Source organism: Fringilla coelebs (genome assembly GCF_963513975.1).
Source record: "Fringilla coelebs genome assembly, chromosome: 11".
In the NCBI taxonomy this organism is placed as follows: Eukaryota; Metazoa; Chordata; class Aves; order Passeriformes; family Fringillidae; genus Fringilla; species Fringilla coelebs.
The window spans coordinates 6,370,324-6,398,003 of NC_140037.1; the positions used below are offsets into that span (position 1 = coordinate 6,370,324).

Here is a 27,680-nt window from a genome sequence, read left to right on the forward strand (position 1 = left end):
GGGGAGAGAGCCGTGACCCGTGTCCCCCAGCCGTGACTCGTGTCCCCCCGTGTCCCCCCGTGTCCCCCCGTGTCCCCCCGGGCAGCGCCGTCCCCGCCTCCCCCCGGCCCCTCCCGTGCGAGCTCCAGGAGGCTGCACCGAGCAAACACCTCACAGCAAAGTGCAACACAACGTTAAATCATCAGCTAAAAATATTCCTCGGGAGCTTGATTAGTGAATGCCACCGTTGGTGGTTTGGTTTGGGGGATTTTCCCCCCTCCTTCTGCTGGAAAATGTTTCAGCTCTAGGAGCAGCACTGCCCGAGCTGGCTCTGCAGCACCGGCCCTGCTCAGGAGGATGCCAAAAAAGCAGCTGCCTGTTACCCCGGGGTCAGTGCAGGAACCTCGTCCTGCTGTGGGTCTGGTTTAAAACAAACAGGCTCCCAGAGGGGTTTTAGCTAAATGATGTTTCTTTTAGGGTAGATGAGAGCAAATGTTGTAAATCATAGAATCACAGGAGGGTTTGGGTTGGAAGGGACCTTTAAGATGATCTCATTCAACCCCCTGCCATGGCAGGGACACCTTCCACCATCCCAGGCTGCTCCAAGCCCCAAAGTCCATCCTGGCCTTGGGCACTGCCAGGGATCCAGGGGCAGCCACAGCTGCTCTGGGCACCCTGTGCCAGGGCCTCAACACCCTCAGAGCCAAGAATTTCTTCCTAACTTTTAATCTAAATCTTTCCTCTTTTGGTTCAAAGCCATTCCCCACTGACCTATCACTGTTTCCACGTGTAAAAAGCCTTTCCCTCCTTTTGATAAGCCCCCTTTAGCTGCTGGAAGGGGCTTTGAGGGCTCTCCAGAGCCTTCTCTTCTCCAGGCTGAACAACCCCATCTCTAGCAAGTGGATTTGCAGGCAGTAGCTTTCCTTGGGGTTCACTTAACACGGAGTTTGGGTTCTGTTGTTTGATTTCTCAGAAATGGGGAGCCCTCAGTGTCCCCTGGCACTGGTCATGGAGCTGAGGCCACTTCTCCAGGTCCTTCCCATTCACCCTTGGCTCCATCTCTGCTGTGGATACAGATCAGAGCATCCGCGTCCACACAAAATCCACGCAAAAAAAGAGACATCCATCCCAATACCCCAATGCTGAAGGGGAAAAGGAGGGGGAAAGTTGTGGATGAAACTGTGCACGACCCTCCTCCATCATCCCTGGGCTGCTCACGCCTGGTTCCCGTGCGGGGAATGCCCGGGAGCAGCGGCACTGCCTTGATCTTCAGAGGAGGCGTCAGGGGCCGGGGCTGTGGGAACGCAGCGCCGATCTCAGCTCTGCTTTGGCTGCGAAAGATCCCTGCTGGCCCAGGAATCATGTGTTGTTTTTAATGACTCTATCACCAAAGGAAAATCTTCAATGACAGCTTTTTTTCCCTTTTGTGCCCAGCTCATTACCAGAAGGATCTCCCTCGCTCGCCGCCGGGCTGTGCGGGCAGGAGGCTGCTGAACAAACCAGCCTTTTTCTCCCCAGCATAGAAGGCGCTTTGATAAACCGGGGAAACCCTCGGCCAGCAGCGAGGGGCTCTCTGCAGAGCCGCTGCCTTTGGGAACAGCCGCAGGCAGGGCTGGCAGAGCGCTCCCAGCCAGCCCCAGGCTGCTCCCTGCGGGGCTGGGCTCTGCCTGCCGCTCCCCGGCGCGTCCATCTGGGGTTTCCCACCGGTGCTGCACCCGACAAACCTCCGGGGGGATGTGGGGAAGAGGGGGCAGATGCCAGCCTGGAGCTGGCTGCAGTCTCGCTGCTCAGAGACCTGCGAAATGCCGCGGCTTTTGCCCGCGGGGTGCAGCTCAGAGGGTGTCTTTTTGGATGAGCAGCTCTGCAAAAAAAAAAAAAAAAAAGGGAAAAAGGGAAAAAAAAGCGTTCTTGCTTTTCTTTTTTTATTTCTTAACACTTCTGGCTCGAGGGCTGTTGTTCGTAACTTGTCAAGATCTTGGCATCGGCGGCTGATTTGTCATCCGCCATAAAATGGAGGATGAGCATCTTTGGTTCAGAACTGGGCCAAGGGAGATGACAGCTCAAAGCAAAATATGCTTCATCTCCAGTTTTCTCCGTGGGCTTCAGCTCCTGGGGAGAGGAGCGGACATTTGGGGTCTGAGTGCATCACAGCGTTCTGGGTAAGAGCCCTTCTCCTGCTCCGCGTTTGCGACAGCACAGCCCGGTGCACATTAACCCTCTGCCTGCCAGAGCAGCCTGTGCTGGGCTGATGCTGCCATCGCCCTGCCCTCCTCACCGAGCTCCGCGACCCGCCACCCTGGCAGCTACCGACGTACTCAAATACCGCCAAAACACCATTTTTTAAAAGAAAATGATACCAGCAATCTCTTTAAAACCCAGGCAATGAGCTGCAGCGTGAGGGGTGTGCCTTGGCACGCTGAAGTTTGGAAGATGAATTATTAATCCTGCCATTCCCGAGCTGCCCGCACATCCCGGCGCTCCCCTCCCCTCCCCTCCTCCGGCAACGTGTCCGGCCGCCGGCTCCGCTGTGCCGGCCACACAGAGCAGCCACCTACTCCCTTAGAAAGCATCTCAACCCGCAGGTAATCCATCGCGCTGACACCACCACGAGGCAGCAAGAACTCGAGTTTGCAGCGAGAAAATTAAAGCTCCCTGCAAGTAGCTGAATCACTGAGCGTGGAGGCCCAGGCTCGGCAGCTTTGAGGGGCTCTGAGCCCACCTGTAGCTCTGCCCACGGGGGTGCCCCGGGCTGGGGGGGTCACCAGGGGGGCTCTGAACCCAGCGGGGCTCCAAATGCCTGGGAGGGCACCAGGATGGGGAGGGGGGCCATGCATGACAGGTGACACCGGGTTGTGCCCTGCTCAGCGCTGTCCCCTCTGTACCCCCAGCCTCACATCGGCCTGCAGAGCCCCCCGGACCCCCCTAATTCCCCAGCCAGGGGTGATGAGCCCTGCCCTGTGCTGGGTGGGGGAGCACGGGCAACCGTGGGCCCAGTGTTTCCCCCCCAGTGATGCGAAGATGAAGGATCCTCCCTCCCCAGGATGGCAAGGATGGCAGGTGAAGCCCCCCGCCCCCACCCCGCCCCCATGCGAGGTGCAGAGCAGGCGGGTCCCCCTCCCTCTCCATGCAGGAATGCGAAGTGACAGCACACACCCCCCCTCCTCAGCGCAAGGGTGCAGAGAGGCCCGGAGCACCGCGGTGCAAATGTGCCAAGCGCTGCCGGGATCCCTCCCCTCGCCATGGGAACGTGCGGAGCAGCCTGACCCCCTCCCCTCCAGGCAAAGGTGCAAAACGTGGAGGATCCCCCACCCCCCCACCCCCCCCCCGGCCATGAATAGCTGCAAAGTGGAGAGACCCCCCACGCGAGGATGAGAGGCAGCTTGGACAGCCCCTTCCCAAAGCAAGGATGCGAAGGGATGGAGGACAGCCCCCCGCCCCCGTGCACGGATGCAAAGCTGGGGGGGATGCAGCAAAACGGGGATGCAGAGCGGCCCTCCCCCCCACCCCCCGCAAGGATGCGAAGGGACGGAAGACCCCCCCCCCGAAAGGATGCGAAGGGATGGAGGATCCCTCCGAAAGGATGCAAAGGGATGGAGAACCCCCTCCCCCGCAAGAACCCCCCCTCCCACCGGAAAGATGTGAAGCAGCAGAGGATCACCCACCCCCCGCGCCAGGATGCAGAGCGGTGGGAGATCCCCTCCACGCAACGACGCCCCCCCAAAGGATGAAAAGGTGTGGGAGACCCCCACCAAAAGGCCGCAGAGCCCCCAGTGCCCCGCGAAGGGATGTCCCCCCCTGCGCGCTCGCACCTGCGGGCACAGGCACCCCCCGCTTTCCCTGCGCGGCGGCATCCCCGCATCCCCTGCGCTCACCTCCGCCGGGCTGGGGGGGCCGGGCTGTGTTTCGGCGGGGCCGTGCGGGGCCGTGCGGGGCCGTGCGGGGCTGCGGCCGCCGCCGCCGCTGCCCGCGCCCCGCGCCCCGCTCCGCCGGCGCTGCCCGCGCTGCCCGCGCCGCTCCGCAGTGCGCGCACGGCGCATGTGCCCCGCCCGCCCCCGCCCCGCTCCGCCCCGCGCCCCAGCCCGGCACCCCGAGCCAGCCCCGGCACCCCGAGCCAGCCCCGGCACCCCGAGCCAGCCCCAGCACCCCCGAGCCAGCCCCGGCACCCCGAGCCAGCCCGGCACCCCGAGCCAGCCCGGCACCCCCAGCCAGCCCGGCACCCCGAGCCAGCCCGGCACCCCCGAGCCAGCCCGGCACCCCGAGCCCGCCCGGCACCCCCGAGCTCGCCCCGGCACCCCCGAGCCAGCCCCGGCACCCCCGAGCCCGCCCGGCACCCCGAGCCCGCCCGGCACCCCCGAGCCAGCCCCGGCACCCAGAGCCAACCCCGGCACCCCCGAGCCAGCCCGGCACCCCGAGCCAGCCCGGCACCCCCGAGCCAGCCCGGTACCCAGAGCCAACCCAGCACCCCCGAGCCAACCCAGCACCCCCGAGCCAACCCGGCACCCAGAGCCAACCCAGCACCTCCGAGTCAACCTGGCACCTCCGAGCTAACCCCGGCACCCCGAGCCAGCCCCGGCACCCCGAGCCAACCCAGCACCCCCGAGCCAGCCCGGCACCCCCGAGCCAGCCCGGCACCCCGAGCCAGCCCCGGCACCCCCGAGCCAGCCCGGCACCCCGAGCCAGCCCGGCACCCCCGAGCCAGCCCGGCACCCCGAGCCAGCCCCGGCACCCCCGAGCCAGCCCGGCACCCCGAGCCAGCCCGGCACCCCCGAGCCAGCCCGGCACCCCGAGCCAGCCCCGGAACCCCGAGCCAGCCCCGGCACCCCGAGCCAATCCGGCACCCCCGAGTGAACCCGGCAGCCAGACCCAGCCCCGGCACCCCAAGCCAGCCCCGGCACCCCCGAGCCGCCCTTACAACTTCGCCTCGGGGTTCGAGAAATCCCTCATTCCCCGCCGCTGCCCAGCCCCGCACCGCGAGCCGCGGCTTTGGAGCATCCCCTGGAAATGCCGGTAGGGGAAGCGGCGCTCCGCGGAGAGGGAGCAGTTCGGGCAGCGCCTGCTCCAGGTGTTGCCACCATCTCCTCCACGCCTCCTCTGTGTCCTGTGGGGTCCCTGGGTGTCTCCCCACGGATCAGACCCAGGCCAAGGGGTTGGTCTGGGGTACTGATGAAGGCCCAAGGAAAGGATGGTCCTCCCCAGCTTGTCACTGTCACCAGCTGCTGCTGCCCGAGGATTTGGGGTCCTCTCCTTGGTCATGCCACAGAGACACCGCGAGGGCTGGAGCCATCTGCTCTGGGGCAGGCTGGGAGAGCTGGGGGTGTTCACCTGGAGAAGGGAAGGATGCAGGAAGACCCAAGAGGCCCTTTCAGTGCCTGAAGGGACCCAAGAAAGATGGTGACAAAGTTTTCAGCAGGACCTGTTGTTACAGGACAGTAGGTGATGGTTTTAAAATAGAAGAGGGTCAATTTAAACCAGATATGAGGAAGAAGTTTTTTACAGTGAGGGTGCTGAGGCCCTGGCACAGGTGCCCAGAGCAGCTGTGGCTGCCCCTGGATCCCTGGAAGTGTCCAAGGCCAGATTGGATGGGGCTTGGAGCAGCCTGGGATGGTGGGAGGTGTCCCTGCCATGGCAGGGGGTTGGACTAGAAGACCTTTAAAGATGCCCTCCAGCATCAACCATGCCATGGTTCTGTGCCCCAGTGCCAGCCCTGGACCACGTTGAGTGCAAACATTTGCAGGAGCCTCATCTGTTTGGGGGTCTAACAAAATGCCAGCCTGGCAGTTGAATCCCAGAATGGTTTGGGTTGGAAGTGACCTTACAGACCATCCAATCCCACACCCCTGCCCGGGCAGGGACACCTTCCACTGACCCCACCTCAGCCTGCTCCAGCCACACCAAACCCATCCCAGGCTGTGCCCACACTCCTGCCCCAGTGACCAGCAGGGATTTTGCTGGCTGGCAAAGGAGAGAGGTGAATTACTCCTTCAGGGGCTGAGACTGCAGGAAAACCACACAGCTCTGCCCAGGGCAGCTGAATGCCCGTGCCAAGGATGCCAGCAGAACCACGGCAGGCTCCAGCGACCCCACAGCCCTTCCTCAAATCCCCAGCCAAGGCAGCCAAAGGGAACTCTGGGCTGGAGGCTGGGGGTGCAGCAGAGCAAGGCACCCACAGAAATCGATCCTCAGATCCTGGGGGCACTTCTGGGCCCCTCAAGAGAGACGTTGAGGGGCTGGAGCAAGTCCAGAGAAGGGAATGGAACTGGGAAAGGGCTGGAGCCCCAGGAGCAGCTGAGGGAGCTGGAAAGGGGCTCAGCCTGGGGAAAATGAGGCACAGAGGGGATCTTGTGGCTCTGCACAGCTCCTGACAGGAGGCAGTGGTGGGTTTGGGCTCTGCTCGCAGGGAACAGAGACAGGAGGAGAGAGAATGGCCTCAGGCTGGGCCAGAGGAGGTTTAGATTGGATGTTAAGGACAATTTCTTCATGGAAAAGGCTGTCCAACCCTGCACCGCTGCCCAGGGCAGCAATGGAGTCACCATCCCTGGGGGGATTCAAAGGATGTGTAGATGTGGCACTTGGGGACACGGGTTAATGTTTGGTTTGGCAGTGCTGTGGCGATGGTTGGACTCGGTGGAGGCTTTTCCACCCTAAACGATTCCACGATGCCGTGATTCCACAGCTGCTGTAAGTGCAGCCGCTCCTAGAGGGCAGAGCGAGCCAGCGGAGACAGGTGGTGGAGCTGGGCTGGAGCTGCCATGCGGGAAACACGCTGCCTCCCCCTCGCACTGAGGCTGTGGGGGAAGAAAGAACTTCAGCAGCACGAGGGATAATCTGTGACACGGTTTGAGGTTTGGAGGGAGATGACTCACGCTTTGATTTCTTTACGCAGCGCTCCAGGGCGGGATTAAGCCGTGCTTGTCAGGAAGGCGCCGCATCCAGCAGCGAGGAGGCAGCGGGGAGAGCTCCTCATCCCCAGCGCGTCGGGAGGATGCTCCCCGGTGCTCGTCAGGAACAGAAAACCGGCATGGATGAGGGGCGAGGGCACCCCGAAAGGGACGGCTGCCATCTCCGGAGCGCTCACTAGGCTGGACCTTGGGCACAAGGCTGTGTCCCAGCCCGGAGCCCGTCTCTCCTGCAGGCAGCGGTGTAAGGGCAGCCCTGCCGTGCCCCAGGAGCTCGGGCAGCCCTGCCGTGCCCCGAGGAGCTCGGGCAGCCCTGCCGTGCCCCGAGGAGCTCGGGCAGCCCTGCCGTGCCCCGAGGAGCTCGGGCAGCCCTGCCGTGCCCCGAGGAGCTCGGGCAGCCCTGCCGTGCCCCAGGAGCTCGGGCAGCCCTGCAGCCCACGCCAGCCCCGGCTGCTGCACCCTCCCTCCCTCCTGCCGGTGTCCCCAGGGACCTTCCTGACACTCAGGCTGGACACTTCAGATTCATCCTGGACTGCCTTGGCCAAGCTCCTGTCCCTGCGCTGGTGCCATCAGAGTTGTTCTCATCTCAAGAAATGGAGTAAAAGTTTTCCGTGAGCCAAGCAGAGCCAGAAGTGCAGCCGGTCAGGGCGAGGGGGCGGATGCTGCTGCCAGGACAGCACAGCCTGCGACAGCACCAGGCAGGAGTTTGGGCACTCAGTTCGGACCGGAGGGGTGAGCAGCCCCTCTGCCGTGCCCCGGGACAGAGCTGCCCCCTCCTGCCCGCAGCCCTCGGTGACCCCCAGCCCTCGGTGACCCCCAGCCCTCTGTGATCCCCAGCCCTCGGTGATCCCCAGCCCTCGGTGATCCCCACCCCTCGGTGACCCCCACCCCTCGGTGATCCCCAGCCCTCGGCGATCCCCAGCCCTCGGTGACCCCCAGCCCTCGGTGATCCCCAGCCCGCGCTCGGAGCAGCTCCGGGGCTCTCAGTGCTGCCAGGAGAGCTCAGCACGTCACAAACCCTCGAGGTGCCAGGAGCAAAGCCAAAGGGTGGCACAATTGCCCCGGGCCTCAGCCCCTGGAGCCCCCAGAGCAGCTCCTGCATTCCTGGGTGCTCTCAGGCACACACACACCCGAGCCTGGGGGGCACAGGCAGCGTGCCCAGGGTGCCCCACACAGCTTGGGAGGGAGAGGGCAGGGAGAGAGGAGGGTGCAGACAGCAGCACCCACAGAGCTGAGCACCTTCAGCACCCCCAGCCCAGGGCCAGCCTCAGTCCAGGCTCTTCCCAGCTCTGCACAGCACACGGGGGGTTTTGCCTGAGTTTTTTCTGGGTGTCAGACCAGCAGTGTCCTCTGCTCGAGCTCAGGGGCACAAACCAGCTGCACCAAGGCTTCTCTGCTCCCCGAGCTCTCCCCTGGAGGAGTCAGGGCTGGCTTCTTTGTCCCTTTGTGTGGGACAGGGGCCTGCAGAGCTCCTGGCCATGCAGCTCCCAGAGATGTTCCAGGCTTGCCACGAGCCAACTTTGTGTAGTGCTGGAGCTGGGCAGTGCCCCCACCCTCCAAAGTGAGGAGCTGATGGGGAATTCACCCTTTCCCAAGGGAATTCATTCCATCACTGGATAAACGATGCAAATATCAGTTAATAACAGTAAATTAATGAACCATAGGAAAAAGTTATCCTGGGGGCACATCCACAAACCTTTTGCCAGTGATTCCCTGAACTCCTCCGAGTTTTGAGCAGCCTGAGGTCAGCGGTGGCTGCCACATCAGGGACACTGCAGACAAACAGACACAGCGGGGCCAGGGGAGCGCCCAGCCCCAAACCCAGCACCCTCCATCTCCACCCATCCCAGCCAGCTCAGCAAGCCCAAGCTGTGCAGCTGGACTGGGATGCCAGGAGGCTGCCAAAGCTCTTTGTTTTGGGTCGTGGACCCCCGGCCGGCCCAGGAGGAGGTGCCGGGTGCCGTGGCACCGCCGCACGCCTGCCTCCCGCCGGGCTGCTGAGGTAATCCTGGGTAATTCCTGACTTCCATGGAAATGCCTCGGGGCCGCGATGATTATCGCTGTAATTAGCCTCTCTGATTTTTCTTGGTGTTCTATAAAATATTAATTTACAGCTGGATCCTTGCCTCCTTTGTGTGCCGGCTCGAGCTGTTGCCATCAGCAGAGCGGCTCTGGCACCTCGCGCCGAGGTCCCGTGGGGTTACGTGGCAGTGGTTGGGGTTGGTGGGGCTGGGCAGGAACTTCCACTTCCCCACAGGAACGTGCCCTTGGAGCTCCTATTTCAAAGGAAATATGGGAAACCGGTGAGGCACGCTCAGAAAATGCCCTCCACACCTCTGCAGCTGGATGGTTGAAGGTGAGCAGGCAGCTGAGTGGCTGCAGAAGCCCTTCAATACAACATAGATCCACTCTGGACCTCTGTTTGGGCCAGAAACAGCGGTTTTGCTCAGCTGCATGAAAAACCAGGTAGGGCAGCAGTGTCTGAGCAGCACCATGTTCCCCACCCAGCCTGGCACCACTGGAGTGGACACAGTGTTGTGATTTCCACTGCCAAAATGAAGCCAAGGGTGGGGTTTGGTGGCACACGGCTCCCTGAAAACCACTGCTCGCACCAGCACTTCCAAGTCGCCTCATTTTTCAGCCAAACTAAGTAGAATCGACTTCAATCTCACCAAAAAGGTGGAAAATGTCACCTGTGATATTTTTGATCCCCAATATTGGGAAGGTCAGGCAGAGGAAGGACGTTGCAGTGTGTTGGTCTCTGCCTTCTCCCTGGCACAAGCCTTGGGCTCCACACTCTGCATTCTGGTAGCTCTGCCAGGGAGGGAGTTCTGCCACGTCCCTAGGGCTGCCCCTGAGCTCCTTTTTCCACTGGGACAGTGTCTCTGCCAGGCTGGATGTAGCAGCTGTCTTAACTACAGCTCCAATCTAAAGAAAACAACACGGCTAATGACAGGAAGGGGCTGTGCCCAGCATGTGAATGTCTCTGCAGAGAGCTGCTCACCACTAGAGATGTTTTCCCAGAGCTTTTGGCCCTGCAGGAGATGCTGTCAGTGAGGTTTTGTCCTCAGGACAACTCTACAAGTCCCTGATCCTTTGAGAGGCTGCCTAGAGCAGAGGCTGGGCAGAGTTAAAGGAATAAAACAGGGATTTATTAAAAGGCCTCCAAAGGATTCACCTTGGACAGCACAAGAGCCCAGCCAGGGCTGCACCCAAGCTGGACGAGGGTCATGAGTTCTCACACTTTTAAAAGTTTTGGTCCATTTCCATGTTGGGGTTCATTGTCCAATTCCAGCTCCAGGTAATGCAGTCCCATCCTCCCAGACTGCTCTCCTCAATTCTCTGCTGTTTGCACTTTTTGGGCCTGAAGCTGCAGTGGTGTCCTTGGTTCTGGGGCTGGAAAAGGATTGTTCTGTGTGACTGAGCTGTGAGGAGAACTTGCTGACACTTCATATGAAATTCAGAGTTATGAACTAATGCAGTACAGAGTCTGGAAAACACGAAAGCTGAAACTGAAGCCATCATCCTTATGTCACTAAAACCAAGCCAGGTTACAAAGCCACTGGGGATTTGTGTTCTCCACAACAGGCCACGTCCTCCCACAGCACTTCCCAAGCTGTTTGCACAGATATTTCCATTCCTCCTCCCCTTCTGCACAACCAGGCACACACTGAGCAGGAGCCAATCCCTCTGGCACCAGGGTTGGAGCCAAGCACACGCTGCTCGTCAGCTGTGACAGGAGGTGCTCCCTGCCAGCTCTCCAGGGATGCCAGATGTGGATCTGGAGAGCCTGGAGGTGCTGTTGCCATCCACTGCATCCCTCACCAAGCTGGCAGCTCGGGGCTTTGAGGGAAACCATGTGGCAGACACAGAAGGGTGTTTCAGCATGGAGTTCAACCAGGGAAGAGCAGCTTTATCTGGTTTTCCTCAGTGTTTCTTTCATCTTGTGGTTATGAAGCCGCAGAGCCTCTGGGTGGGATGCTCTGTGCTCTTAGAGCAGGCAGAGCTGCTCCTGCCTGGATTTCCCAGAGCTTCCCAGGCTGCATCTCCCTCCTTGATGAAACCTCCATACTCTCACCTGGCCCAGACTCTTAACCCCCCACTTTTTCAGCCCCTTCTGGGATTTTACTCCTCAGTCTCACTGATCCAGTCCAGCCCAGTGATGCCTGGGCCAAAAAATGCTCTGTCCAGGCAGCATGCAGCCAACATCCAGGGGAGATTCTGCTCCCTGGGTTCTGTGTCTGGCTCAAGGTCCAAGTAGAATTAATTCCTGTTTCCCCCTCTGAGAGCCTTCTGCAGCTCCAGAGGGAAGGAGCCTCCATAACATGGTGATTTCCATGGCAAAGGGCTCTCCCACCTCTCTCACTGCTGTTTTTAATCCAGCCTTGCTTTGCTGCTGTGGAGAATTAACATTTTGGGGGGCAGCTTCCCCGTCCACCACCCGGGGTACCCCACGTCCCTTCTCTCTCGGCTTGCAGGGGCTTAACAAAATAAAACCAGCAGGCCGGGAACCTGAGCAAGCTTTCTGGTGATGTGGAAATTAAAATTTAGCTGCTCGCTGTGTCGGCAGAGGGCAGTGGAAGATGCTTCCAAAGCTCCCGAGCCTCCCCCGGCCGCGCTGTGGAGATGGGGATCCGGGGAGGAGACTCCACCAGAGAGGAAGGGAAATAAAAATGCAGTTCCTCCAGCAGCGAGGCTGACCTGAGCGCGGCGTTACCGGCGGGCAGCCCACCGGGCGGGGCGATTTGGGCTCATCCATCGGCGCGGCTCCAGGAGGGAAGGCGAGCGGAGGAGACCGCGCTCCCCATGGGCGCATCCCTCCAGCCCGGCTCTCGCCATCGCTCACAGAGGCTGCTCAGAGCCGCTGCTCCTCATCCTCTGCCTGGGAGGAAGCGGATGGCGATAGAGCTGGCAGTGATTTGCCGGCGGGAGCAGGCGGGAAGGCCGAGGAGAGGTTTTTCTGGCTGTAGCCCTGTCCCAGAGGGGTTCTCCAAGCCCGGCGAGCCGCGGCACGTAGACAAAAGTCTTCCCAAGCCGCAGCCCCTGGCCGGGTGCTGCTCTCCGGCTTCGGGAGAGGCAGGGAGATAGTGCGGCCCTGCCGCCGCCTCCCTGCCGGCTCCGCACCCTGCCCTGTAATTAATATCCCTGGAGGTAAAGAAAGAGCAGCGGGAGGTTGGGATGTATTATTTTACTCTGATAGGAATCTGACACTGACACAGCCATTAGGGGAAAGAAAGAATAATAACTCAGACTTGGCATATATGAAAGTGTAAATACCTTCAGCGTGTGAAAAGACAGGCTTTAATATATTGGTGGGTTTGTAATTATTTATTGAAAGAAGGGGAAAGGCAGAGCTTGCTGCAAAACAAGGCAGAGGCGAGGGAACAGCTCCCGAAATCATTTGGTTTGTGTGGCCGCTGCTCTCCCTGCCGGAGAAGGCAGCGTGGGGTGACCCGCGGCCTTGGGGACAGCCCCCGTAGCCGGGCGATGTCCGCGGCTTCCCCCGGCACGAAGCCGGGTCGGTGTCACGCAAACGCTCCCAACTTTTCGGGATAGGGCACGCCAAAAATCCCACCGGGACGCCCGGCGTGGAAGGAAAGGCGTCCCCTGGCCGGCTGTTTGCCACCTGCTCGGGCGGCTCCGGGGGCTTCGCTGCGGGGCGGAGGGAGCGGCAGCATCCCCCGCCGGGCCGCCGAGAGCCCCCGGGCCGCGCCCGCGGGATGCCCCGGAGCCGGGGCACCGTGCGGGGCCGGGGGGCGGCGGCGGCTCCCCCATCGCTCCCCGCCGCCCCCCGCGCCCCGCCGGGCCCCGCGGGGGCGGCGCTGGCGGGGGCCCGCCCCGGGCCGGGCCCGCCGCAGGATGCGGCGGCGGGGGCGGCGCGGCGGCTCGGCGGGCGATGCGGGGCCGCGGCCGGGCCCGGGGCCGCCTTTGAGCGCCGCGGGGGGACGGGAGGGGGGCGCGGGCGGGCGGGCGGCCCCCGCCGCAGGTAGGGACGCGGGGGCCGAGCGGCGCGATGGAGGAGGAGGAGGAGGATGGAGGCGGCGGAGGGGAGGCGGGGAGTGAGGCTGCGGCAGGAGGGGGCGGGCGGGGGGGCCGGCCGGGGGGGGCGGCGGGCATGTGGGACCGGCTGCGGGGCAGTCGGGCGGCGGGCGGCGGCCGGAGCGCGGCCGCGATGGCGCAACGCGACGAGAAGGTGCCGGCGGCGGCGGCGGGCGAGAGCGAGCCCGGGGCCGGGGCCGGGGCCGGGGCCGGGGCTGGGGCCGGGGCCGGGGCTGGGGCCGGGGCTGGGGCCGGGGACGGGGCCGCGGCTGAACGGGGACAGAGCGGGGTCGCCGCGCCCTTCCAGCCCCCCGAGGGCGGCTTCGGCTGGGTGGTGGTCTTCGCCGCCGCCTGGTGCAACGGCTCCATCTTCGGCATCCACAACTCCTTCGGGATCCTCTACATGATGCTGCAGAGCGACCTGGGCGAGGGGGAGAAGGATCCGGCGCTAGAGTTTAAAACAGGTATGGGCTCCGCGGCCCCTTCCCCGGAGCGGGCAGTGCGGGCGGGGGGTGCCCGAGCGGAGCGGGGATGCCCGAGCGGAACGGGGAAAGGTGCGGCGGCGCGGCCGGCGCTGCCTCCCGGAGCTGGAAGCTCCTTCTCGGCTGTGTGGAACCTCGATTGCTCCCTGCCCCCTCTATCCTCGTAGCCGTGGCTATATTTATCTCCGACAGCATCATGTGTTTCTAAGCTCCGATGTACTCAATTAAAAGTAATTCGGCTGAAAACACGCCCTTAGCTTGTCCTGCCGGTGTGTCTTGGGGTAAAGCAGAGCAGCGCTGGTGAATCAGCTGCTGGGTGTGAGCCACCCCCTCTAGTTTTCTTTATTATTGTTCTATTTTATGGGTTTTTCAAGCTGCCTTGTTGGGCGGGGGTGGCTCCAGGAGAGCATCTGCCCTGCTGCCGCGCTCCCTCCGAGCCGTGTCCATTCAGTGGGACGGCCGGCGCAGGGCAGGGCTGGCAGCGCCACCTGCGCGGTCACTCCCAGGGCAGCGCGGGGTCTCCAGCACTTCACATCCCTGAAAAGCAGGATCCATGGGCTGCACCCAGCTGTCTGTATTGGTAGGACCGACAGGCCCGGCCAGGGTGCAGACTGGGTAGGGTTAATATGGAGAAAAGGGATGTTCCTTGCTGCCAAGACTCTGCTGTTGAAGTAGACTTGGCAGAGGGACACCAGCCTGCCGGCATGGTGGTCCCAGCTGGACACCAGTGTTGGGAGGCCCAGCCTTGTCCCAGGTCCTGCTGTCCCCCTGGAAGATCACATCCATCCTCGTGATGGACACCCGTGGCCCACCTTGTCCTCGTCTGCCAGGTGGCGACGGGCACTTGACGCCGAGGGGACCTGCCTGTGGTGCTGTCCTGACCCTGGGTGGGATGTGGGCAGCAGCCAGGAGCCAGGAGTGTGCTGGGGAGCGATGAGTGCCAGGGCTGTGTGAGGACCTCGGAGCCTTGTCTGGGGACCGGCGTTGCCCGCGCTCCCTCCCTCGGCTGGCGCATGGCCGGCGAGTGCGGCGGGGAGCGCGCCAGGATGAAATTCATTACGGGATCCACCACATGGAGAATCCCAAATTAACTCCGTGATACTCTTACCAGGGAAACGATGGGACCGTGTAATTACGGGCACTAACGGAGTGCCACAGCGAGCTGCGGACGTGTGGCCAGTTGTAATTAGGGTGATTGATGGGCTGGGAGTGTGTGTGTGTTGTGTGCGTGCGCATGTGATGCCCAGGAAGCTCATAGTGTAGCTCTCTGTTTCCTGCTGCCTGTGATTGTATCTAGAAAGCCTAAGGCAGGGCTCTAAAGGTAGAAGCGGTAACAAAAGAAATTAAATACTGCGAGTTCTGGTGGTTTAAAGGCTCTGTGCCCAAGACAGAGGTTGTAGGAGTCAGCATCTGCCTCCTGCTCCTGCCATCTATTTATTTAAGGCTATGACCGCACAGAGGCCTCGAAAAAGAAAGGCGTGTGGGTGTGCGAGGTGAACCCAGGCTGGGTAATTAAATTGCCTGGCTGACGAATATCTGCATTTTGGTCTGGCTGCTTAATGAAGAGGCCGTTAATAACTGAGGTCGTGGTGCCCAGGCTCCGGCGGCGGTGGCGGATCCATCTGCGGCAACTCCGGGGCTGCAGCTGCACCGGCTGGGGCTGAGGGCAGCGGGGTGCAGCCCGGAGCCCCCCTCCAGCCCTTCCTCCCTCGCTCCCACCCCTCCCCGCTCAGCATTGCATAATTTCCCCGCGGCGCTCGTTTGCGTGCAAACATAATCAGGAAAATATCGTAGCTCCTTTCCAAGCGCTAAGTGATGTGGCCTTCCTGAAAAGACCGGTGCTGTCTGTTTGTCCTCCGACGTCACTCGGAGCCCGCCAGCTGCAGGCAACAGCCGGACCCCAGGGAGCCCCTCATCCCCCGCCAACAGGGAGCAGGTTGGGAGGACGAGGATCCGCTCCCCGCTCCGGCAGCGGCATCCAGTATGGCTGTGGGCACGGCTCAGCCTTTTGTCTGTGCTCTTAAACCTCCTCCGGGTCTCAGGGAGGTGGGTTTCTATCAAACAGGGGGTTTGGAGGCAAAATGGGGAGAAATGCTGTCAGCTGGTCAGGCATCCCTTTAAAAATAGGGTTCTGTTTATGCTGAAGCGGGTGCTAGTCGGCACTAAACAATAGCCGCCCCGGCTATAATTATCAAGGTTTATTTCTTGTTTGCATTGGTCACGTTTTCTTGCGTTTGATCTTGAGAAACGCAGGATCCGTGGAGTTCAGGTCTGGGGTCAGGCTTTGAAAACAAACCCTGTGGCAGCAATGCATCGAATGCATAGGCTCCCCTCTTTAAAGAAATATACTGTGCTGCCTATGTCAACAAGCACGGCGGGCCGGGGCGGGCGGGCTGCTGCGACCACCGCGTGCCCCTGCCCCGCGGGACGCCGCGCCGGGGCCTTCGCGAGGCACACTCTGTGCTCTGCCTTTGTTTTCTTGCGGGGGGAGCGGAGGAATGCTGAGACCGGAATAAAAAAAATAATATACATGTGAGCACTCGGCCAGGGAAAAAAAAAAAATGCAGCTTTGCTGGAGAGGTGTTGAGTGATGCTTGAGGGTGTTTGCTGCGAGATGAGCGGTGACGTTTGCCTCCGGTTGTGCAGGGCTCGTTCCGGTGCTGAGGGATCCACGGATCCGTGGCTGTCCCAGTGCTGGTGCCACAGGGCTGACACTGAGCCAAGGGCCAGATAAGCCAGCCCAGCCCCTTCATCTTCCTCAGCTCCAAAAGCCCTTTTGAGTGGCAGCACAGTCCTGGTGAGCACTCACTGGGCGTGAGCTTTCTTACCTCAGTGTCTGCTCTGCCTCTGCTTGGATGTGCCCCAGCCTTGGAGAGGGGACCCCACGGTGGCCTTGTCCCTGACCAGGGCTGTGCCCCCAGCCAAGGAGGGTCCCAGAGGAAGCTCTATTTACCTGGGCACAGCCAGGAGAACTACATTTCTTGGTGCTTCTTGTTCCTCCAAACACATCCTTGGTGCTGTACCCGAGGTCTGGAAAGCCCCAGTGGGACAGCCTGCAGAGGCACATAGATTTTGGCTTTTTTTTAAAAAAGGTCTATTTATCTTTTTCTTCTTCCCTCCTCTGCTTTGTGTCAATATCCCAGGTATAGATTAACTCTCTTTGTTTAATATTTAATGTTTTGGGGCCTGGAAATGGAACTGAAAGCTTTTGGAGAGATGGCCTGAGGAGCTGGTCTGTTTGGCTGCAGCTCCTCTGAGTGCATCTCTGAGTCCATCAGCATCCCCTGATCTGTGTGCAAGAATTTGGGGAGCAGCTCTCCCCTGTAGCCCAGCTCCAGACAGGGAGCAGAGGCTGCTGGAACTCCCTGTGCTTAGGGAAGCAGGAATGGAGAATGGACCACAGTCCCTGAGGGACCAGATCCTGAGGCCAAGGCAGGGCTGATGTCACCTTTATTCCTGAATTCCCATCTGTTTTGCTGGGGAATTTCTTTGTGCTGATTTCACATCCTTAGGACAGGTGAACACAGGTGGAAAAGGCGATTTTTACTCCAGCATTGTAGTGATGGCTTGGTGAGAGAGAACAAGGGGTTGTTTTGGTTTTTTTTTTGGAGAAAATAAAGCACTTCATGCTAACAGTCATATGAAAGAGGGGGAGGAGAAGCCCTGCACTCCTGTCTGGGCTGAAGAAGATTCTGTGGGTGGGTGAGCGTGTCTGGAGCTTCAGGAGCTGGGAAGAGAAATCCCAATGTAAGGATAAATCACAGAGTGCTTTGGGTTGAAAGGGACCTTAAAAATCACCACATTCTAACCCCTGCTATGGCAGGCACACCTCCCAGTGTCCCAGGCTGCTCCCAGCCTGTGTCCAGCCTGGCCTTGGACACTGCCAGGGATCCAGGGGCAGCCCCAGCTGCTCTGGGCACCCTGTGCCAGGGCCTGCCCACCTTCAGAGGGAACAATTCCCAGTTCCCAATTTCCCATCCATCCCTGCCCTCTGGCAGTGGGAGCCATTCCCTGTGTCCTGTCCCTGTCCAGCTCCCTTGAAGCCCCTTTAGAGAAGGGGGAGAATCTCCTCCCTCAGCCTGTTGGCCACATTGCTTTGATTGCAAGAGGTAATCCTTGGAAATGATCCCAGCTAATTTGGGATGATGGGGTCATTGTCCATTGCTGGCCTTTTGCAGGCTCCCATCTCCTGAAGGTGACACTGTGGTTGTCACCTTTTTACCCAAATCTGCAGGATTTGGAGCTTTTACCAATTACCAGGGGGCTGTTCTGGCGCCATTTCACACCTTTATTGGCTGAGGGTGCTGTGGAGCTCAGCATTCCTGGGGCCTTTCCCGTGTCCATCCAGGCTCCCAACCCTCCTCTAACCCCACGGAGGGATGCACTGACATGAGCAATATCTACATAGCCCAGATGGGGATGTAAACCCAGCAAAAAGAGATAAAAAAGATGTTTTTATTACCTTGCCCTGCAAGCTGGGGAGTACAAAGGGCAGCACAGAGCTTTCCCAGATTTACTGGGGGTTTCCCATGGTGGGATGCCAGCACCAGGCTCTGCCCCAGCCTCTGTTTTGGGAGCTGGAGTTTGTGACTACAGGGAAGCAGGGGGGAGTTTCAGAGGAACTGGGGTTTTGCCTGAGCTGATTGCAAGGTGCTGTGTGAGATAAAGCAGCCTGAAAAGCAAACAAAGCCCAGTCATGTTGTTAAACCTGGTTCTTGGGGCTGTCGGGAGCGATTAAGGTTATTAGGAGGCCGGAGTGCTGTTTCTAAGGGAGGTTCTTGTTTTTCAAGACTGCAGGGGCCCTCTCAGCCAGCACATTTGCCATTTTAGTGGTTTTTAATTTACTTTTAAGTGTCCTCCACCAGCCAGCCAAGAAGATGTAAGGCTGTATTTCCTGGTGGCCATTGTCCTTGAGTGGTGGCAGCTCCTGTGACCTCGCTGTGGCCTGTGAAGAAGTAGGACATGGAGTTGTGCAGTTGGCTTGGAGTTTTTTGGTCCTTTTAGCTGCAACTAAATGAGCAAAACCACCCCCACTTTGTGGGGTTTGGGTCATAGGTTAAATTTTGAAGGTGCTGAGTTGCAAATCCATCACTGAGACTGGGCTGGGAGCAGGAGGAGGATGAGGAGGGATTGGAGGGTGAAGGGGTTAGTGCTGCAGGTCACAGGGCTGGATGTGGTGGCACCAAGTGACAATGGGGTGTGATGCAGAGCAAGGCAAAGGAACCATTTCATTTCCTGTTTGAGGAGAAATCCACAAGTTTGACAAGTCACCCTTTAATTTCCTTAAAACCCCTCAGGAGCTGGAAGCTGCCCATCAGCTGGGATGGTTCTCATCCAACACCTTAAACCAGACCTAACCCATCAGGCTGGGCCAAACCCCGGAGCTGGGAGGCACCACTGACCTCACTGGCAGTGCCCAGGGGCTGGCTGGGCATGGCTCACGTGGGCCTTGTCACCTGCCCTGGGTGACAGCCCTTTGGCTCTCTCCCTGCTCATCCAGAATCTCCAGACACGTCTGTCCCAGGGATTGTCCCACTTGTGAGGCAGCACTGTCAGTCACCCCATCCCACCAGTATCAGTCTCCCAAAAGATCTGGTGGTGTGATGGGGACCACCAGGATGGGTGGATGTGGACCTGAATTCCCTGTAGGGCGGTTTGGGGAAGGAGGAATTTCCTGGGTTTCGCCTCCCAGGGCTGAGTTTCGTAGCCCATGGTGCGCACGGGGGAAATTCCCTGGGGGGCAGCAATCCCGCCCTGCTCCTCCGTGCTGCCAGGGAGGGGACCCCGGTGGGACCCTGGCAGGATTTGGCACCATCTGGATACGAGCCCAGAGGAGCCTCTGGCTGTTTTATCCCCCTCACTCCTGGGGACCTCAGCCATTGTGGCACACACCAGCAGCAGGGGGACAGTGCGGCCGGATGAGGTGGCACGCGGCTGTTGGGGACATCGGCAGCATTTGGGGTGATGCCACGGGGACTTCCAAAGCTGTGCCCCCTCTCTGGAATCAAATGAGACTCTGTCCTGGCTCCACAATCAGGGAATAGTTTGGAAAAGGCCTCTAAGATCACCGAGTCCAGCCACACCGGTGTTCTGCCCACTGCTGGCTGCTGTCCGGGTGCCATACGGAATTTTCTGGCACGTCACCAAATACCTCGGTCTCTCCCACTCACTTTTTTAGGAATGATCACCCTTCAGGGGCTTCTTATGAGCAGGTCAGAGCATGGAGGAGGATGCCAGACTTTCCCAGCTGAGACAGAGGCCACGCACCCACATCTTGCAGCCGGTGTTTTCCCTGAGGAATCACTTTTCCCCAGATCTCCACAACCTCCTGCCTGTGCATCCCATAGCATCACCCTGGCAACGGGCAGAAAGAGGAGTGGACGCCAGTCCAGCACGTGTGCCAATATGCCGCTGCACCTACGGCAGCAGGGATTTGTTGGGTTTTCCCTTCCTCTTCCTCGGAGGATTGATTATTCCCTATTGCCAGGGAAGGAGATGCTGCCCTTTGGCGTTCAGCCCTGCGGATAAAGGGCTGGCGGAGAGGCGTGTGCCAGGCTGCCCGTGGCCGGGGGCCGTGCCCAGCCGTCCCGCCGGGCGGTGCCGTGCCCGGAGCGCTCGGTTCTCCGCGGGCCCTTTGGGCGCATCCAGCCCGAGACAGTTGGGGCGGTTGCAAAACCCGCATGACGTGCGCTGGGAATTGCTGCAACACGCTCGCAGGCGAGAGCCATCCCAGCCTCTCCCGGCACCTCGCACAACAGGTCCTGCCAGCTCGGGGCCGCGGGACGCGGCGCTGCCCGCACGCCCTGCCCGCCGCGCCGCCCGCCCGCGGCTCCCTCCGGCCGCTCCCGCGCTGCCCCGGCCTCCCTCGGTACAGCCCGCGGGCAGGGTGGCACAGCCCTGCATTCCACCCGCACGTTTGCAGCGTTTTTCCCCCGCCCTTACGCTTTTAGGTGTAGATCCCTAAGAAATTACCTGGTGCACGAGTTTGCCCCGTGTCCCCAGCGCATCCGTCGAGAGCTGGAGCGGGGTGAAACGCGGGGGAAAACCCTCGGGAAGGGCTGCCAGGTCACAGCCCTGAGCTGGAACTCACCTCGGGCATCCTTGGCAGCTGTGCCGTGCCGTGCCGTGCCGTGCAGTGCCACGCTGGCCTCTGTGCGAGGAGCAGCCCAGAGTGCTCTGAGCAACCTCCCGGCCCCATGTGGGATCATCGAGAGGACACAGCGGCAGGAGGGCAGCCCCAGCTCCCCCTCGGGGCTATCCCGCACCTCCATCCCCGCAGGGCACAGGCAGAGGAGCACCGCATCCCACGGAGCTCCCGGAGCTGCGTCCCTGTGCAGCACCCAGAGCCAGGTGGGGAGGGGTTTTGGGGTCAGCGCTGCCGGCAGCATGGGTTTGGGAGAATCTGGTCTGCAAAACCTCACACTGGAGGAGACGAGCTCAGGGTACCCTGCTGCTCGGCATCTTTGGGATTTTTTGGCTCTGAGTTTGGATTTGGCAGCTCATGATGGGGTTTGCTTGCTTTGCCGAGGCTGGGTTGGACGGGGCTTTGAGCGAGCTGGTCCAGTGAAGGTGTCCCTGCCCATGGCCGTGGGGTGGGACCTGGATCTTTGCAGTGCCTTCCAACCCGAGTCATTGCAGGATTCCCTGCAGAGCAGCTGTCTCTCGGGGCACGCAGCCCCAGCTCTGCAGGGCTCAGGCACTCCCTGCATGGGCTGACTTGTTGGGCTTTGCCCCGGGCAAACACCGGGGCCCTGCTGAAGGAGGAGAAACAACCCTACCACAGTGCCTGCAGCCAAGGACCCTGCTCTGAGAGCCCACCCACCACCCTGTCCTGGAGCTGAGCTAGGGAGCCCAGGGCACCCTGCCCAGTGGCATCCCCAAAGGCCATTTTCTTGGTCATCTCACACCAGGCACCAAAACAAAGCTTTTGTTTCAAGATCTTGGCCTTAACTGGTCAGCCCGCAGATCCTGTGTGTAAAAGGGAGGTAAAATCCTTCCCTCTTGGGGGGATATGGGTGTTTGCCAGGGAGCCAGAGGGGGCTTTTGGACAAAACCTGTGCAAAGCAGGGGGAGCTCAGTGAGGTGGGAATAAACCTGGAGCCCAGTGAGGTAGGAGTCACATCTAAGGCAGCTCCTTCAGTGAGGATTGTGCCTCCCGTGCTCCGTCTGATTCGAGTCCGATGGAAAAGTATCATCTGTGATTAAAGATTGACGGTAATTACATAATGGGCTTGCACCAGATGATGCCCAGACAAGCTCCCTCCTGGGATTTCCCAACTTTTGGAGTGTTTGCAATCATCCCTAAGAGCTTCCTTCTACCAAGGTGGGGAAGGGGAGAGTGATTATTGATTTTACAGCAGCGCCTGGCGCAAGGCTCAGCAGCGGCACGGTGGTCACCAGAGCCAGGCTGCGGCCACCCTGCCTGCCCTGATAGCTCTGGGGCACGGTCAGGCACAAGAGATGCATCCCTCGAGCCTTGCAGTGCCAATAAAAATATAATAAAATAAAGGAGAACAAAAAAATAAGGGAGTAAGCTGCTTTTTGGGTCTGCTGGCAAGGCGAGCAGAGCGGTTGCAGCCGTGTGCTTACGCCGTGACCGGTGACGAAAAGGCAACGTCAGGATGTTCTTGATGGTGGGCCAGCTATTAATCCGTGTGTTTGAGCAAAACCCAGTTTGTTTCTTAAGATTTGTGGGAGAGGGGACAGCTGGGGGTGTGGGGAGCTTGTCTGGGATTAAACCTGCCTGAGAGCCAAGCACGCCAAGCTCGCGAGCCCGGGGAGAGCTTAATTAAAGTCAACGTAGAAGCGTTTCCAAGAAAATAATCTGGGGTTTCTGAACGGGATATTTTCATCCTGGGCCCAGAATGTCTCCTTTTCCCTCTTCGGTGTCAGCTTTAATAAAACAAAATGAGATCTCCAAGAAAAACAAATTGGAGCTCTTAAAAGGCGCTGGGGAGATAAAAATCAGTAACAGTGTTGCTGGTAACACCTTGGGTTATTAAAAGGGAAAGAATGCTAACGATGCAAATCGCCCGGGCCTTTCTTGTGGTTGCTCCCCGGCGGGAGCCTGCCCACCCTGCCAGGGGGGCACGGGCACGGTGCCCCTCGCCCTGGCCCTGGGCTGGGCTGCAGGGGCACGGAGGCTTTGCCCTTCACTGGCCAGGGGATGGGGGCACGTTTGGGAAATGCTCACACGGGGAGGATTCTGGAGTTTTCTTTCCCGAGGTTCTGGTGGCGGCTCCCAGGGTCAGGGGTGGTGTTGAGGGCAAATAGTAAAAAGCTTGGAGGAATGGCAAGGAGCGGGTTTCAGGGCACACCAGACTTTAAAACAGCTGAAATCGGGGCTGGTGATGTTGGGAATATGCCACAGCCCATCCGAGCTCCTTCAGAGGCGATGAACATGTGAATGGAAATAACAACTCGGGCTTTTTATGGCCTGAGAGCAGCTGGGTGTGGCTTTGCTGCTCATGCCAAGGCATCGGGCTGGAAAACTGGGGTCACTTCCTCTAAATCCAGTGCTCCAGTCCCACTGGTACAGCTGGACCCCACACTGAAGGGCTGCTCTCACAGTGCCCTGGCCCTGGCAGGCTCTCCCAGCTGCCTGGCCTCGTGCTGCTCCCCAGGATGCTGGAGCAGGGCTGTGGGAAGGGCTGGGGGAATTACTGGGGATGTGCTTTGGTCCCTCCACCCTCTGCTTCTGCCTCCCCACAGCCCGACAGGACTCAGAGCTGCCCCTTCTGTTTGTGTGCTCCCTGTCCTGCCTGGGGCTGGGCTGGCAGTGGGCAGGGCACAGGCACAGGGGTGATGCTGCTGCCCCAGGCTCAGGGGGAGGAAGCTGCTGTAGGGTCCTATCTGTCCAGGAGAGGAGAATCCTTTCAGACAGGGAGGCTTTAAAACACCCAGGGTGGTGAATTCGAGGCCAGCTCCTGCTCTGCTGCTGTGCCCAGCAGCATCAGATAAGGCAATTACAGCTTTATCACTTAATTGCAGGGTACAATAATAGGAGTGGTATCAGGATAGGCCGTTGCCAAGGAGGGAATATTGGTGGTGTTGGGTTTTATATTTGTTTTTTCAATATAAACTCGTTGGAGCCTCAGCACTGCTGGAGGTTGGAGGTCTTTGTGAGGCTCCTCCTGCCCGTTTCCCACCATTCCCCTACCCAGGGGGAAATTCAGCATCAAATAGAAGCTGTCCTGATGCCAGGGAAGCTTCTCCAGAGTCGGTGAGAACCCAGCCTGGGAGGGGAAGGGGTGAGGACTGACAGGGATGTTGTCAACAGCTTCATGGACAGCTTTTCCCTTGCACCTTGGGAATGAGATTTCCATCCCTTGCAGGTTTTTCCTGTCCTGCTCAGCAGGTGTGGGGTGCCCACTCATGGCTGCACGAGGGCATGGAGGGTCTGGGTGCCCTTGGGAGGGACAGCTGGGAATGAATCCTAAAGCCCTTTGCACCAGGCATTTCCACTCTCGGTGTCACGTGCAAAATGCTCCATCACCGCCCTGGAACCCAGATGGGAAAATGAAAATTTTATATTTGGCAACTCTTCTGCAGCCTGCTGGGGTGGTGTGGGAGAGGTGAGAGACGTTGGCTGCGACACCCAGAGCTCTGCTTGTCTCTGACTCACGTGGTCCCATTTTCCAGTCTCCCTGTGGAGCCATCAAGGAGGATGAGCACTCCCAGTGTCAGGATTTGGGGCATTTCCCCACCCAAACTGGCCTGGCTGGTGCTTTTCTGCCTTGAAATTGGGGATTTTCAAGACCCAGGGTGGGTTTCTCACCAAGAACTGAAGTTTTGCCTCGCTTGTCCTGATGTCTGCAGGGTCAGGTGATGAAAACTCAGGTGATCTGGGGGCAAGGGATGGTGTCACAGGCTTTTAACTGGGAGAGCTGAAACTCTCTTGGGATCTGCATTTTAGGAGAGAACCTTTATTAAGGGAGATTCATACAAAATCCAACGTGTTGCCCAAAGCGAAGAAATCATGGTAGATTTTTTTAAAGCTGTTAAACTCTGCCCTGCTTCAGTTCATCAACCAAAGCGTGAACCAAAGAGCCGGAGAGGAGGCACTTGAGGTCCTGCTCTGACCCCGGTGCCTGGCTGTTAACTCCTGCTGGCCCATCCTAATCTCCATCTGGAGATAAGATTAGCCCCAGCCTGGTTTGCAGAGCTCCTTTTCTTCCCTTGGGACAGCATCCTCCCAACCCCAGGGTTCCCAGCCCCACCATCTGCAGCCTCCCCCTGCCACAGTTTGTGTTCCACTGACCTCATAAACAAAAATGACGCAAAACAAAACCCCACAAAAAACAATTTTTACAGCAGGCTGACTTTTCCTACTCCACAAAGGCGGTTGTTTAGATTTTTATTGCCGGATGAAGAAGGAGGACAGAGATAAAAAACAACCCTAAAAGCTGCTGGGGAGATGATGCAAGGCAGAGCGGCGTGGAGAGCGACGTCTCTGAGGGCTTTAATGCTTCCTCTGCTTCCGAGTCAGGAATCAGCTATTGCAAAATGCCAGGCTGACACTTTCTGCAGCAGATAACTCCTGCTTTCTCACCCTCCTGGCCGGGCCAGAGCTCCCCCAGAGCGCTGGAGGTGGGCAGGATGATGGAGAAGCGAGCAGGATGTGGGGCTGCTGTGGAAGCAGCAGGTTCTTGGCCGGGTTCCCCATTAGTCAGGGTGACGAGTCAATCTCCTTTCCCATTTTCTTATGAATGAATCAGTTCTGGCTGGGCCCGATGGTCAGACTGGTTCAACGAGGAGCAGCTGGTATCAGTCTCATTAGCAGAGGAGACACAAAGCAGCCTCTCCCCGGCTCTGCAAGCTCCTGAGATCCCGACAGGCCTGGGGCTGACAGCGGCACTGCCGGGGCTCGGCTCCTCCATCACCCCCTTCCCTCCCTCCTCTGGGCCTCTCCCGGCTCCTGGGCAGGCTGGAGCTTCAGGGACACTTCCAGACCAGTGTGGATGCACCCAGGGCCCTGCACCCCGAGCCTTCTGCTCTCCAGGTGCATCACTGCTGCAGCAGGGGGGTTTTAGGGGACAGTTTCAGCTCCAGGTGCCCGTGGTTGCTGTGGGGAGCACAGCTCGGCCGTGTTTGCTGTTCCAGTCCTTGGCCAGTGGAAAACTCATGACTTTTTGCCACAACTTCAGCTGGAGCAGTTGGGATTTGGGATTTTGGGGCGCACACCACACAGTGGTGATGTGTGGCTGCTGTGCTCAGCCCTGTCGGGAGGATCTCTCGTGGTGTCACTGCTCTTCCCTTGGCTGTTGGCACCCAGCAGCCCTGTCCTTAATGCCACCCCACAGGTGTGTGCCAGCTCCCCTGGGCAGGGATTGCCCCGTGCCAGGGTCCCTGCCGAGGCTGAGGGATGTGGTGATGCCTCAGGAGCAGCGTCCAGGGCGGGCTGGTGTCCCCCAGCACATCCCCACGGATCCCTGCTGGGGACAGCACAGGGGCTGGACCCACCCCACACTTGGGGCTTTGCATTCCAGGGCTGGAACGGCCCCTCACATCCCTCCATACCCCAAAATCCCGGCAGGCTCAGCTCCACGCTGCGGAATCCTCTCAGTGCCTGCTGTTCCCTGTGCCCCTGAGCACAGAGGGGTGAAGTGGCAGCTCAGGCAGTTGAGAACGGGACTGAGGGCTGTGGGGCGTGTTCCCTCCAGCAATCCCACCCTTGGCACCTGCAGGACAGGGGTAATTTTGTGGGGACAGGGGTAATTTTGTGGGGACAGGGTGGTTTTCATTCCCACCCTCGCCCCAAAAATCCGTATTTCCATGGGGAGGAAGTGGAGGCTCCCTGGCCACAGAGATGGGATGCAAGGCTTTTAACCCTGGCTGGCAGGACCAGACCTCCCCCAGTAACTGACAGAAGCCTTCATTAACCTGCCCTGTTGTTTATTCCCATTTCAAAGCCCTTGATGCAGCAAAAAGCAAAGGCTTTTCCTCAGGAAGGCACATTAATGTTTCACCTGCCTCCAGAGCCCTTTGCCACCGGGGCACCTGGAGTGGCTGGGGCTGTCCCCAGTTCCCCTCTCTCTGTTAAACATTGTGTGGCTCCAAGGGAGCCCTGCCTGTGGCTGTCGTGTGGGCTCAAGCCTCGGGGGCCTGGATTTTAATTTATATGCAGATGTGAGTGTGTGCACAGATCCACACAAGCATATTTATGTCTATGGATGACAGATCCCGGTCCCAGGGGCAGCAGCAGGAGCTGCAGGGCTCAGGGTGGGCTGCCAGGGTGGGGATGGGAAGCAGGGGCTCATCCTGCTGTGAGCCCCTTGCCTTGGCTGTGCCTCTGCCCCTCCTGCCTGCAGCCCAAAGGGCAGGGCTGGCCCTTCCCCGAAGCCACCCGGTGTCTGAAAAACTTTCAAATGAGAGCAGGTCAGCCAAAAGTGACAGCCCGTTGGCAAAGGGGTGTAACCTGCTTCTTGCTGGGCTAAAAAAAAAAAAAAATAGTAATTAGATAAAATACTGCTGGTTTTCACTTTCCTTTAGCGGCCAGATTTGCTTAATGACAGCTTGATCTATTTTTCTGAGATATCCAGTTGTTTTCAAATGTTGTGTTTAATGTAAGGAAGCTCCAAGAGATTAAAATCACATGGATATTTTACCCTTCTCTCGCCCTCTGGGTGTCTGGTTCAGCGATGTGTTGTGATCTTTTTCCTGGTCCCTAGGCTCCAGGAGCACAATCCAAAGGTGCTGCTCTGTGCTGCAGAAACTCTCCAGCGTTGGGACAAGAAATAATTTCCTGATGGCCATCAGGAGAAGGGCCCAGGGCTCTGCTCAGCCTGCTCAAAACCAGCTTTTCTTCATTTATTTCATTTGTTAAAGATATTCTCTCAGTGGAGGGGGCTCTCCAGTGTGGGCAGCCATCACCTCGTGTCCCCTGTGCCACGGGAGGGTTGGGGCTGAGCCCTGGGACAGTCTGGGGAAGAGGCCATGGAGGGAGGTGTTACCTCCTCTGTGAGTGAACCCTGGGGGCAAAACAACATAAAAGCCACCTGGCCCAGCCTGGGGAGGGGCCTCCCCTCAGAGAGCACCTGGAGCAGCCACCAGGATTTTCCCTTTCATATTTCCAGCCCCCTGCATCTTTGGGTATTGGGGAGGCTTTGTCTTCAGGGAAATTTGGGCTGTGTTGGGTGGAAGAAAACAAGTAACATAACTGAAATATTTTGGTAATATTGGGGTGGGTGGCTCTGCCCAGGTGCCACGGGGGAGGAATCCCAGCCCTCTCCATTTCAGGGTTTTTGTTCCAGTGGGGCTGAGGCTGAAGTTGCCACAGTATTTT

At 59.4% G+C, this 27,680-nt stretch overlaps 1 protein-coding gene across 1 annotated transcript in view; it reads left to right on the forward strand.

Moving 5' to 3' along the window:
• Positions 1–12,990: 12,990 nt before the first annotated feature.
• SLC16A2 (solute carrier family 16 member 2) overlaps positions 12,991–27,680 on the forward strand; it is a gene marked incomplete at its 5' end in the record, with an annotated part of 35,042 nt that continues 20,352 nt past the window's right edge. The window contains one exon of the mRNA XM_084213117.1: positions 12,991–13,378. Coding sequence (XP_084069243.1) covers positions 12,991–13,378 — 388 coding nt within the window. The remainder of the gene's footprint in view (positions 13,379–27,680) is intronic.